This window comes from Mercenaria mercenaria, chromosome 18 (assembly GCF_021730395.1).
Source record: "Mercenaria mercenaria strain notata chromosome 18, MADL_Memer_1, whole genome shotgun sequence".
Classification (NCBI taxonomy): Eukaryota; Metazoa; Mollusca; class Bivalvia; order Venerida; family Veneridae; genus Mercenaria; species Mercenaria mercenaria.
Genome location: NC_069378.1, coordinates 12,277,612 through 12,292,513, shown reverse-complemented (window position 1 = coordinate 12,292,513; position 14,902 = coordinate 12,277,612). Strand labels below are relative to the sequence as shown.

Below are 14,902 nucleotides of genomic sequence, written 5' to 3'. Positions count from 1 at the left end.
GAAGTGTCGCGAAAAGAATCCAACTTACAGTACGACCACATCTTGCAAGATCTCCTTATAAATTTCTTTTATGCAGTATTTATTGTTTTCTATTTTTGTCTTATTTCAAATTTGATTTTCCTTTCCTACTTCATTTATAAGAGCTAACTCCTTATCTTTTTTTTCCCTCATTCAGTGCATTTAAAAGTTCATATGATATTGTATTAAATTAAACGTCATTTATGTAGTTCTGCACGTTCGTGTTACTATTTTTCACTGTAGATTCGACTGTTTCAATGTCAAAAGCTAATTTAACAATGCGGAATACATTGTGCTAAACATTTAAATCCACACTTTTGCAGAAATCATCATAAAATAAACGTATCTGAAACGTTTCAAGAAAACTTACTGTTTCATCAGGCGGAATGTAGCATTTGAATAAAAAGAGGAAATGACACGAAATTACGCAAACTGGAAATCTAGAATTGTGTGGACCTTTTTAACTACTATATATTGTACTTCGTTGTCTGGTATGTACTTTTCAAACCTTCAAACGTTTATATCTTAACTATGAGAATTCATATAATATAATGCTATGAAAATCTGAATTTTAAAGAATACTTCTTCCTTTTTAGTTAGAGCAACCACGTATACATACTATTTCAGGAACAAATGTTTGAATAAGAGTATCCATATAACTGTTTGACTAGGTAAATGAAGTTTTATGGAGAAGTTAAGAAGTCAGTAAAAATATTGAAGAAACTTTATTTTAAGCAATTATATGGTTTGAATAGAACTATTGAGACATAGCCTTCTTTAAACTTTAGGTTTGTTTTTTATCTCTGATGTACCTCAATGTTGTTATATTTTGTTCTCCTTCGGAACGATGAGGCCCATTCAGTCATTATGTATAAAAGGGTTCAAACTGAGCCGGTGGTAGGTGTCGTGAGGGGTTTTGCACGTTACATTACTTCAAAAGTCAGTCAAATCAAACCTGCATTTAGTTTCGCTCCATGACGGTATATTCTTCTTAAGGTGCTTCTTATAGTGTTGGTGTTTTTTTTTTCTCTTAAAAGTGATTAATCAGATTTTGGTAGAGCAAAAGATTTGTTCGAAACCGTAACAATTGATTATTAGCATCTACATGAGTTCACTCTAGGGGTTAGTAAATGGTTGCTTTTCACTAATAAGTTAAAATTATTGATGGGTATGTATGAACTCGAATAAACATGCTTTGCCTTAGAAATGATGTGCTAATAAGGATATTTTTGTTATATTTGTAAAGGATTTGCATTGCTAACTACATAATTATTTAGCCAAAATTCTTCAGCATTGCAAGATTGTTGAAATTGTTATCATCTCCATTTGTCTTTCGTGGTTAAAAAAAAAATCAAATTTGAAAGCTACACACTATTTAAAACGTGCCTTTTGTTTGGAAAATATCTATTGATTACAAATGTAACACTTGAAATTATATTCAAATCAAAGAATGTCAGCTTTTTTCAAATACATTTATATTTAAGGTTCGTAATTACAAAACTTATGAAAATTAATAAAGAATAAAAGGTATTGACAGAATTCACGGAAGAACGTCGCGTGCCTCAAAACGGCCAGAAAGCCATTTATCACAAAGTAGGCCCGCGACAAATACAAACTGAAGTGGAAAGATACAGAAGACGGGTTGCTTCAAAAATGCAGCAAGTACATTTTAATCATATGCAAAATATAAAAAAAGTAATGGGTAGGCAAGGGATGAGGGTGTTAAGTGAAGTTGAAAGATGCAAGGATGCACAGTGAACAGGAAAAGCCGCGCTTCAAAAAAAAACAGTATCCCCTCCCCCATTCATCCCCACCCTCACACACGCACACACACGCGAACCTACTCACACAAACTACAAAAGCAACGCATTGAGGCACCGCCCGGGGACGGCCGGAGACCACACAATGGTGGGAACCTACTCAAAGGAGAAAGGGCGTAAATGAGCCAGTAGTCTATTCGTCCGTGTGTTATGCATCTTTCTTATATAATTTTTTGTGAACGTGTTTTATTGTATCCAAGCGATGTATTTTCTACATGAAAATCCATCGAATATCTTTTCAGTTTACTGTCTTATTACTAAGTTACTAAGTATAAACTTGTCAGGGACGACATATATTGGCTTTCCTGGTAGGTTTGTATTGCTGATATGATTTTAGAGGGAAATGATACTGTTGTAAAACGAATTGTAACAACTTACATCATATCAGCAATGCTGTTTTCAAAATAACAAAAGGTACTGATAGAATTCGAGGAAGCACTGAGAAAGTTTAACTCAAAATCTGAATAAACACAACCTCGTTTAAAATTGGCGACTATTACATTTGCGATAACAATTTTAAAAGGAACATCACTTAAGAGAACACCATAAAAAATTGTATCACTTCAGATGCGCAATGTAGTGGAACTTCATCCGGAATCAAACGTTTTGGACCAGACTGTAGACACGCTTGTCATTGTATGAGCAAAGAACAGTGCGACTCTAGTACAGGTGATTGTACCTCAGGGTGTGACTTTGAATGGGCAGGACCTGGTTGTCAATACAGTAAGTGGTGTAAATCTCATTTACAGAATATTTGTAAAAAATAAACAAAATAGAAAAATATCACGTATTAATTTGTTTAGAAAAAGAAACAATGCTGATTTTACTTATGTTTCTTTTAAAACGAAATAGAATAATTTCACTCCGGCAACAAAGTAGTCAAGCCTTTTCTCTACCGCCAGTTACGATTGTCAGAATAATTTGTATATTTGATATATTGATAACGTTACACATAAGCACAGATAGTGTTTGACTCCCTTTTCATGCCACCATTGCTAATTATATTTGAATTGCTATAAATAATAGGATTTGGGTCATTTATGGACGATTTGGGTTAATTACAGTGATAGCTGGATCCCAGCATCGCACGTTTTATTATATATATTATTATATATAAATAGTTAAAGGGAACCAACTATTTGTTAGGGTACTCTTTGTAAGATACTATGTTCGATTTTGGACCAATCAGAAACAAGTTCTATAAATAGCACCAATCAAAGTTCACGTCTGCTAAGGTAAAAATAGGTAGATGGATGACAGAGAGATCATTCGGTATCCAGCGATTGAAAAAGACAAATCGAGGATTTAACTAATAATTTTTCCAGTACCTTGATGAGGAAGTTATTGCAACTACACTGTCAGGACGGATAAATTATTAAAAAGAAAAAGTTTGAAGTTCATAGACTAAAGAAGAGTTGCAGAATTTCAACGTGGTTTCGAGCTATAGGGCCAGCGCATAGGCGTTTTACCTTAAGGGTTATTGGGTGCTATGGACGATAGCAAATATAGGCTGAGCTCTGAAAGCTGAGACAGAGACCCAGAGTTTGGTAATCTACTGAGATAGTAGGAGAGTGCCAGTTTATAGACGGTTCAGCGTTATTGGCGAAGTACTGCCAAGGCATCGGGGATATACCTATATGGTAGTTGAATGCTACATGTGATAGCATATAGGCGCTGAGCATCCAGGAGTCAGTCAGGGCAATCTTAGTGAGTTGCAGCTTTAAGTAAGAGAACATAGGCTGAGCATCTATGCGAAAGGACTCGTACGTTGTTGTTCAAAGACATTATGGGGTGGACGGATAGCTCAGTGGTTTGCACACTGGCCTTACAATCCTGAGGTCGGGGGTTCGATCCCCGGCAGCTACTCGGGAATTTTCAGAAACGCTTTTCAGTGTTTCCCACCCAGCTAGAGGTGTACTGGTCAGGATTCCAGGCAATCCTTGCGTGTATCAGTGCTATACACTGGGTACGTTAAAGAACCAGGCTGTCTATTCGCAACGAGCTAGGCTAAGTTAGCCGGACAAGCCTGTATCTGATTTCTGATCTCTCTGTGGGGGCTTTGTCTCACTCTGTCCCTCTGGTCAGATCGCTCTGTGTCTGTACTAGTAGAGGATAATTTCGCGCCCTGTGTGGCTGCAGTTGCTGTAAAGCGCCTTTGAACGTGTTTATCATGAAAAGGGCGCTATATAAATCTGGTATAATAATAATAATATAATAATAATTAGAGAGTTTGAGATTTCAACCTTCGCCTTCCCCTTCAACTTCTCTCATATATATTTGGGGTTAAACGTCACCGATATGCGTGTATTTTGTTTATATCAGACGTTGCTACTAAAGTTTTCCGCATGTATTATCAAGTAAGCCTACGAGTTCTCTCTACTACTATGTGAAATAAAAAGCTTAATTTCAGGATTTCTGCTTATTAAGTTATTCGATTATCCATATGTATAATTAGACTAAATTTAATGCGAAACACTATCAACAAGTATGAGAATAATGAAGTTTTGTATGGCTAATGATTTAACTAAATACATTGAATGGAACCTGGAAGTATGAAGTTATCAACTGATTTTGAGAAACTTTGAGATTTTGTTCAAACTTTAACTTCTACGGCATATTTGTGTCCCCAGGCTGTATCGATTATACAAGATGGGCCCTTTTATTGCATGAAGGGAAGTTTTGAACGTCCGGAGATGTGATATCACGAAAGTCAAAACATCAGTGTTTTTGCATCTACTCTGTCCACATACTCTGCATCAAAGACTGAAATCTAGATGGAGGCACATGACATGACAGTCATTTTACTTGAAAAATGAATTATAACGCGCGATTATCATTTGGTGGAACATTTTACTTTCACTTCCAAATAAAATCAACCCGTTTCTGTCTGACACTTAAAACGACAATTGCGTTTTAAATATAAACATAAAATGGTACTAGTAAGACGGAAAATTCTTCTGAAGTATCAGACAATTTCAGATCTATGATATCATGATGTGAGAAGTTTCCTGTTAGCCGTATGGGATAACTCCATTCTTTACATGCACGGACCCAGAGCCTGGCAAAGGGGCATTGTGGGTCAATCCCACCCTTTGATTCTTACATTTTACAAAGAAAATCGGTCTTAAAACTCGGTGTAACAGTTCACATATTAAATAGCCGCCGGTTTCTTTTTGCCACGCCGGTATTTGGCAAATTCAGCCCATATTTATACGCGCTTTACAAAAATGAAAATTGCCTTAAATTGTTACATTAACCCACCTATTTTAAAGTTAGTATGTTTTGATATGATATCGTTACTAGTTTTTTGTTAATCAGTACGAGAAAATTACATTTGCCATGGCAAAAGCGGTTTTGCCATGGCAAAAGTTATTTTGCCATGGCAAGAAAATGCATGGTTTTGCCATGGCAATTGCAATTTTTTTTCATTTTTCTTAAAAAGTGATTTAAACTATTTCCAAAGGAATATATTGGTAGAAATATGTTGTTTCATATGGATAACTCAGTTTTTTTTATTTTGCCATGGCAAAAACTGGCCATGGCAACTTTGCCATGGCAAGATTCTGCCATGGCAAAATTTTACCATGATAAGTTTGCCATGGCAAGTTTGCCATGGCAATTAATTAAATTTTTTTCCAAATATTTTAAAGGAAGTTTGATAATTTTAGTGATTATGAAATACAATACTGGGAGGAACAGAGAAGATTTTAGATTTCTTGGCACATTTAAATCAGCAAGAACAGAATCTTGCTACATAGATTGTTTCACCATTACTGGGATAAATGCTGATTGATTTTCAGCGGCAAGAAGTAGTTTTTTACTTCCTTGTTTTAATGAATGAAATGTATGAAATGTATTTGTAATATTACATAACAGTGACCGTGTGCCATATATTTTTCTATTTAGAACAATACAAATATTACTTAAATTACAGAACATATCTATTCATCAAATAAGTAAGTTTCTTTCGTTTATGAAATACAATATTAGTTATTATCATAGTATCCTGATATTTGATATTATATATTTAGCAGGCTTGGATAATCTAAGCCCCGCAAAAATATCCGAACAAAAAATGTTTGGCGCTATGTTACAAAATGGGCATTTTGCAAAACCCGTAGAAAGTATGGTGGCTGATTTCTGCCATCTCGTTCTGACGTGTTGGCGCGTTTGCAGGGCGCCAGAACGCCAGGACGCCAGGACGACAATTATACGAGCCAAGACGACAAACAAGGCATTTGTCGTTCTGACGGGGGCGCCAACACGCTAAATTGGGAAGTTGTCGTCCTGGCATTCTGGCGTCTTGGCGCGTTTGCAGGGCGCCAAGATGCCAACACGATAGGACGACAATTATACGCGCCAAGACGACAAAATCCATATTTGTCGTTTTGGCGCGTTCATGCATCATTTATTTGTCACAGAGAAACTTTTCACTAGTCACAAGAATTCAGGAGAACCTATTCACTTGAAAAGTCTACATTTAGTGTCACCATGCCTATAACAGTGAATACCATACTTTGCAAAATTTATGGGAAGCTGGTGTCACGGTGACGTCATTACCGCGTTCCCGTTTCTTTCTGCTTATTAATGACATTTTTTCCATTTTCTGGCCGATGCTTGATCTTTTAAATGCAAATAATATTTTTTTCAAACAACTGGAAATCATTCTTTCATTATTGTTGAGTGATGAATAATTTTTAGCAATTGAATGAAGTTCCGTATTCACTCCGGAAAGAAGTACTTCCTGTGAGCACCAGTCCGCTAGGGTGCGCTTTTTTAAAACTTCCGACGAAACTTTTCAAATCCATCACCAAGTGTGAAAGTATGCGTTACCGTAAAGCTTGATTCTCGAGCAGGCCCTTCGGGCCTTCTTTTCGAGCTCGCTATAATTATAATACATAATTCAATCATGTCATCAAAGAAACAAATATGAAATAAGGCAAAGCCTCAAAGCGAGCTCAAAGAAATCGGATTTAGCTAAAAATATTATGCATCATTTATTTGTCACAAAGAAACTATTCACTACTCACAAAATTCAGGAGAACCTATTCACTTGAAAAAGTCTACATTTAGTGTCACCATACCTATAACAGTGAATATCATACGTCGCAAAATTTATGGGAAGCCGGTGTCACGGTGACGTCATTACCGCGTTCCCGTTTCTTTCTGCTTATTAATGACATTATTTCCATTTTCTGGCCGATGCTTGATCTTTTAATGAAAATATTTTTTTCAAACAACTGGAAATCATTCTTTCATTATTGTTGAGTGATGAATATTTTTTAGCAATTGAATGAAGTTCTGTATTCACTCCGGAAAGAAGTATTTCCTGTGAGCACCTGTCCGCTAGGGTACGCTTTTTAAGAACTTCCGACGAAACTTTTCAAATCAATCACCAAATGTGAAAGTACACTTGCGTTACCGTAAAGCTCGATTCTCGAGCAGGCCATTCGGGCCTGCTGTTCGAGCTCGCTAATAATAATAATAATAATAATAATAATAAAAAACAACAGACAAATTAGTATCTTGTTGAAATGTTTTCGTTTTCATCGTCCTTATTCAAGGAATGTCCTAAACTGTCGTAGACTGCCTTTGAAACTTTTTCAAATTTGTTATAGTTATACAAACACGAAATCTGCACTTGTTTGTTTGTTTGTTTTAATATAAAATTTGGTTAATATATATTACAACTGTAAAAAAGAAATATGATCTTGAACTGAATAATACTCGCACTTTGTTGCTATGGTTACCAGTGTATGCAGTCATGGAAAACCTATTAACTAATATATTTACTTCAGGCATTTTAACAATAATTTCGTGTAGTAGTCATTTCACTTAATCCAAATTTACTACTCAGTAAGAATTATTGAAAGTCTTAATTAATTCCAAAGCTAGAAATATTTTAAAATCGTTTTCGAGCAATATCGTTAAAACATGACGTTACGGAAAATTGTAGGTCAAATGTATTGGATAGGAAGCAGTTGTTTGATTGAAGACATTCAAATGTGACTATAAATACCTTGAAATATTTTGTTAAAATGTAGCTTGTTTTTCACAAAAAAAAGCACGAATTGACAGAAATAAAAATCCGTATGCGCTGGATGGATATCCGTATCATACATGTGCCTGGAGTATTTTCATTAATCATCACCTGATAGATAAATAGTTGTTTGTTTCAGTGTTGTTTCAGTCATCATTTGGTACCTGTTCGGTTGTCTTCTATAATCAGATCAGTTTTTTATTAAGCAGCAAAAATAACAGCTGTATTCGGCTCTTGTGGATTTTACAAGGCAGGATTAAACTCGACGCTTGCACGACTCGTGTGATCGGGGCCTGACAAAATTAACTAGAGTCGAATACAACATCTTTGATAAAGTAGCCGTTATAGTAAACCTTATAAAAACACTCAAATTGTGATATGTTATTTGAGTGTTTAAGTTAATTTGATGGATTTGCTGGATTTTAATTATATAATTTTTTCTCAGTGAATATTAAATTGGAGATAATTGGGTTGATATTTCAAATTTTAAAAAAAGGTCTTCATGTTTAAGAAAATACATAGCTTCTACAGTCATGTTTATCGTATTTCAAACAACATCTGTTAGATGGTTCAACGGCATTTTTTTACACAAATAAATGTGTCTCGTTTTTATATCTAAACGACTTTGGGAAAAAAAGAGTATTCAACTGGAGCCTGATTACCGAGTAAATAGACATTTGCGGTTTACAGAAATAGACAATATAGTGGCGTATACACAGCAGCTTTTCGTTCTAAAATAACTTATACATGCTACATATGAAATTGCCAGTTTGGAGGGATTAATTCCTGCAGGTATGCCGAACTGTGATAAGAAACATTCTTTGCTCAACGATTGAGATTAATCAACTCTCAATTATTTCAATTCCATGCATTTTGTGTTAACGCCACATAACCCCTGTCTTACTTATTTAAAGGCGTACAAGCTTCTTCTTTTCTTTCACACTTACATAAGAGAACATGTAACAAAATGAAAAGAAAGAATGCCATAGCTGTTTTAAATGAACTGGAAAAAAGTAGATATGTTTCATTGTTACAGTTCATCTCTTGCATCTACTTGTAATCTGTTAGCTCAGCAGGAAAAAAAAAATACTTAAAATCAGGAAGTTGTAGCTTGACATTCTGGTTGAGGTGAAGAAAGATCAGATTAATGGAAAATATGTGTCCTTATTACAAAACATCTCTATCATCTACTTAGCTCAACAGGAAAAAACAAAATACTTAAAATCATTCTCTACATGGTGATTTATGTACCACGTCTAATCCCACTCGACGTCCACCTCTGATTGAAACTTCCTTCAGTCACTTGCAGAGAATATAAGAATTACATATACAGTAGCTGCTATACATGTATGTTAATACTGTTAGGGTTCGGGTAAGGAATCCAGCAACACTGTTCATGTTAGCTTAACACCGTATGTATATAAAATGCAGTTGAAAAATATTTTTCATTGCTCCGTATGCTCAATGCAATTTCTAAAGCGAGACGGAAATTTATTTGTTGTACAGAGGTTGTTGCTCTTGAGAAGTTAATTTAACCGCCTCGAGAGCCTAGTAGTAGAGCGTCCGCTTCGAGTGCGCGAAGATATTCGATCCACGGCCGCGTCATACTAAAGACGTGAATAATGGTACCAGTAGCTCCCTTGCTTGACGCTTAACATTAAAAGGGAAAATGGCTTCTCTTCTCTCATACCCTCATGGCGATGGATTCTATCAGGAATGAGTTGTCGATAGTGATTAGTATAAGTTGTAGAACTTGTTTCACAACCGACCCAAAATAAATTAGTATGAACTAGGTTAATTTATCATGAATTAAATGAGAAAGAAAATATTGTCTTTATAGCGAGGTATTTGCTCCTCAGAGGTGTCTTTATCAGAGATTATACTTTAACTTAAATGTTCTTGAGAAATAGCGTTAAATCCCATTAAAGATAAAATGTTTTCTTGCAGTTTTACACAGGTACTGGTTGGTTGATACATACAGCTAAGTAAATCATCTTTAATAGATTGTTGGCAATATTATGAGCAGTTGTTGTATGTTGAGTGTCACATTTATTGTATTACATATATTTTATGCCTTAAAGGCAAAAGAAAAACGAACGCATATATTGGCGTGTAGAATTTACTTGTATGAGCGCCGCTAAAATGATATATTGATCTAGAACGCACTAGTGAAAAGATATCTGTATGTGAGCGTCTAAACTAGCCCACCCCTCTCGCGCAAAATGAGCCAAAATTTACAATTTGTCGCTACGAGAGAAATAACGTAAAATACGTCCGTTTTTATCACTTTATGGCGTAATTCAACGTATTCTATCAGTAAAAATGAAATAAAGTCATATTCGCATCATTTTGCGAAAATAAAATGCCCCCACCCCCTATTTCCCTATTTCATGGGGTCCCCACCCTCCAAGCACCCCCCTGATTGATGGAATGCAGAGCTGATTGGCTAAATTTGCGCTACGTGGGTTAAGAATAATGAAAACGGTGTTTTTACACTGTTAATAGTGGTAGAATTTTGAAAAATCGTCTGTGCAGATATTGACTTTCAAACCTTGATGTGTCCTCACCGTAACATTTTTGAGCTGCTGTGCCGTCATTTAGCGTTTTAAGTCCCCAGAAAGTTTAAAATATTAATCTAGAGGTTCTAAACTACCTAAAACTGCGCAAAATCAAGAGATTTTCCGAAATTTAATTTTGGCCGAATCACTTATGGGGGCAAGGGACAGTAAATTTGAACTCCACAACTCTGCGCTGATACCAGTGCGAAAAAAATCATAAAAAATCCAATTTCGACAAATTCAAGGCAATTATTGAGCGAATGTCTTGCATACACATAGCACTTCATTATGTGACATTTTCAGTCTGCCGATTCTGTTGCTTCTGTGATAAAAACGAGTAAAACGCAGGTTTCAGGACACTAAATTTTTACACAAAAATGGCCCAAAATGCACACCTTGCGCGACCTGTACCGTATTATCTGCAAATGACTGACCTAAAACACATGCATACTTTTAAAGCACGTGGCCAGACGAAAAAATAATAGTGGGAAGAAAAGTGTCTCATGACCGTTTACTTTTTCCGTAAATTTGAGCTGAAGCTGGATGGATGGATGACTGTTTCCAATTCGTCTGACTTCCGTTACCTCAGGTAAAGTTTTAGACCCGGCCGTCTACATGGAGCTAGGAAAATCGATACATGCACATATTTATTTTACACAATAATCACTCGTACGCAGGAATCCTTAGTTCTATACACATCATAAATAACCAGTTGAATATATATGCCTGTAAAGTGCATATGTCTATTTTATTTAAAAACGTACCCGGGCCAAATGCGAAACTGGCCCCTGCCACTTAAACGCAGCTTCTTGTTTGATTGAATATAGGTACCTCTGGATAATATTTTAACATCCGACTCGCAAATTCATTAAGTTTACACTATATCGCGCGAGGATTTGTAAAGATACTTTAAATTCGTCATAGATAACACTTTGGCTATAAATGCCTATTTAGTAATCTACTATTTTCGCCTGAGAATCGTTTGGACAAAATATTTTCCGTTGTAAAGTATTTGTAGTACTACTTTTCAAAAAATCATATACGCAATACACGCTATTTACTTTAAGTTAGCATTACTAAAATATTGAAAATACGTGTCTACTGTATACGGAAAACGTTTTATCGGTCTTTTCTATTTGAAAATTACACTGCTGACGTATCATGTTAATAAATAAAAATGGCTATATTTCATAACATATATTGTACTTTGCAAGTAGATAGTTACTTGATAATCAGCTTTGCTACACATTGTGAATTATAATATCTGTTTCTTTCCATATAGCCAAACTAGTCTGTTATATCCATTATAGATTATATCTGTTTCTTCTTAAATAAAAATACGATATAACCACTGTCTCGTATTTTGAAGACTTACACAATTATATATAATAATTATATAAATTTTTAGCCATATGCAATAAAGAATTGATATAATGCAACATTTTGAGTAAATTGTTTTCGAAGCGCCTGAGACAGCCGTAGAAAGCAGAGAACTTATTACCAATCAGTATCTGTTTGCATGTTTATCACTTATTAACTCCTTTTTATTAGTGGACTAGGGGTGATCTTGTAATTTATTACAGCGGAAGCACTGCGTCTATGTTAACAGCCAAATTCCCGAATATTTTTAATTAAATACAGATGTTGTCAGATACAGTCAGTATGAAAATAGAAATATTTTATTGAAACATGCTTACTCTCTACGTTATTTGTATACAATCACATGGCAATATTTAAATGTATAATTATGTTAATATTATTTGAAGAAAAAAAACACCGTTTATGTCAATAATCTGTCTGTCTGTCCGTCCGTCTGTCTGTATTTATTAGCGTTAAGTTCAGAAAAATGTAACCGCGGTTTAGTATATTCGTAGAGTTAAACTCAAGCAGGTATAGTACACGTTAAAAAAAGAATAATCTGTAATCCCTTATACTTTTGATAATAATATTAACAATAGTATCTATGAATAAACGCGATATTTTCTTTCCACATTATATAAGGAAAACGTGATTGAGCTGTTAAAGAGTAATATATAAATAGAACAAGTATTGAAGAATCAATCATGTAACATTCGTATCAACCTGTGTTTCGAAAATGTCGGTGCAACAGCGTCATTTCACTTGGAATAAATCAATTTTAAATTTGTAGATTTTTTTCTATGATAAGATAATCCTTGTTTTAACATCTAACATCTGTTAAATACATACCTATTTAGTTCTTAATGACTGGCTGGCTCGAGGGCAAATAGGTCACACTCCCATGTCTGGTGTTGGCTATATACCAACAAAAAGTTCTTTTTTATGCCCCCGAAGGGAGGCATATAGTTTTTGAACCGTCTGTCTGTCTGTCGGTCTGTCCGCATTTTTCGTGTCCGGTCCATATCTTTGTCATCGATGGATGGATTTACAAATAACTTGGCATGAATGTGTACCACAGTAAGACGACGTGTCGTGCGCAAGACCCAGGTCCGTAGCTCAAAGGTCAAGGTCACACTTAGACATTAAGGGATAGTGCATTGATGGGCGTGTCCGGTCCATATCTTTGTCATCGATGGATGGATTTTCAAATAACTTGGCATGAATGTGTACCACAGTAAGACGACGTGTCGTGCGCAAGATCCAGGTCCGTAGCTTAAAGGTCAAGGTCACACTTAGACATTAAGGGATAGTGCATTGATGGGCGTGTCCGGTCCATATCTTTGTCATCGATGGATGGATTTCCAAATAACTTGGCATGAATGTATACCACAGTAAGACGACGTGTCGCGCGCAAGACCCAGGTCCGTAGCTCAAAGGTCAAGGTCACACTTAGACGTTAAAGGTCATTTTTCATGATAGTGCATTGATGGGCGTGTCCGGTCCATACCTTTGTCATTCATTCATGAATTTTAAAATAACTACGCATGAATGTGTGACACAGTAAGACGACGTGTCGCGCGCAAGACCCAGCTCCGTAGGTCAAAGGTCCTAAACTCTAACATCGGCCATAACTATTCATTTAAAGTGCCATCGGGGGCATGTGTCATCCTATGGAGACAGCTCTTGTTTCATATAAAATTCATCTACCTCAAAACAATTTTGATACAGTTTCTAGATTTTCATTCTGTCATAGACCTATTTTTTCACAAAAATCCATACATTTGCCTCAACAAAACAGAAAAAGGGGGTGTTGAATAGTATGCAGTAAAATGCAAGTTAAATGAATTCAGGTACCCTCATATTGCGGCATTTCAGAAAGCGGTCCGCAGAATAAACAGGCATACAGACACTAAATAGAAAAAATGGCGCGAAATAAATTGGTAATGGCGGATGCAAATAGTCCTCATTTTTTTGCTCTGTAGAGCTATTTGTCCTATTCTCTTTGCATTATTTGGGGTAAAATCACATGACAGATCTATGCTTGACATGTAGGTAGCATTTTGATAATAATATAAAAGCAAGACAAAATTGTTCATGGAAACTTAAATCATACACCACCAGTATAATTTGGGGTCTCTTTTTCAGCTACCAGTAATTTTTCAGTTTATGTGCTTGACTGATATTATTTTTCGTGCATCAAACATGACCCCATTTTCTTTTGATTTTTATTTAGCACTGATAATTTTCTTCAAGAAAATGTAGGTAACAGAAATTTAAAATTTCTGCTGCGGCCATATGAAATAGATGAATTTTATATAGAGTAAAGAACAACAACTATTTAGTGTGTTATAACCTTTTAAAGTAAACAACTCGAAGGCATGTAAAGTATCTTATTGTATGTAAAATACATTACATGAGTAAACTAATTCTCATTTGGCCCTTGTTTTACGTGCAAATGTGCGAAAAATGGAAACTAATAGGATCTATTCGACCGAATTGGCGAATTACTGCTGCATACATATAAAGATATCTACACATTACTCCTATTAAGAAATTCTGTATGTGCCATAAAGTGGAAAGATTTTGATAGTAAAAAGCGTTTGTTGACCTTTGTGATCTTTACATATCTGTATTCTATTTATGTTCGAATTCAGTGTAAGTTATAGAAGATCTAAATCTGAATTGTCATTGCTTGCAAAAACAATAAACCTTAAAAGTTGAGTCAAATTACAAATGGATTTTGATGTAAAACGAAACATTTTCATTGCAGATGTGCCGTATCCAAGCACCGACTTGCCCTCTGATTAAAATTCATCAGGAACCACAGTTAAATTGCTAGAACACTGATACTGATTAAGCGCTGCCGATCCCAAAATCATCTTAGATATAGTTTAAACATATCTATTCCTAATAGAACATAACATAGCTTTGTATAATTACAACAACAAGTTAACATGATACTATGGAAAGAGTAAGAATGATTTAGACACGACATATTCGAAATAAAAGTACTAGTATTATCGAACGTAATGTGTAGATAATGTTATATAACTGAACAAGAGCTGTCACTAATGGTGGCAAATGGCCCCACAGCACCTTGAGCTTTG

At 35.3% G+C, this 14,902-nt stretch overlaps 1 protein-coding gene across 4 annotated transcripts in view; it reads left to right on the top strand.

Annotated features, from left to right (window-relative positions):
* Window positions 1–205: 205 nt before the first annotated feature.
* The window catches only part of LOC123539468 (multiple epidermal growth factor-like domains protein 10), a 36,146-nt gene continuing 21,449 nt past the window's right edge, over window positions 206–14,902 (top strand). The window contains exons 1-2 of one of the 4 annotated variants that reach the window (XM_045324105.2): window positions 206–509; window positions 2,406–2,561. In XM_045324105.2, coding sequence (XP_045180040.1) covers window positions 431–509; window positions 2,406–2,561 — 235 coding nt within the window. In that variant the 5' untranslated portion in view covers window positions 206–430. The remainder of the gene's footprint in view (window positions 510–2,405; window positions 2,562–14,902) is intronic. The other 3 variants (XM_045324106.2, XM_045324103.2, XM_045324104.2) reach the window with 3 other exon arrangements.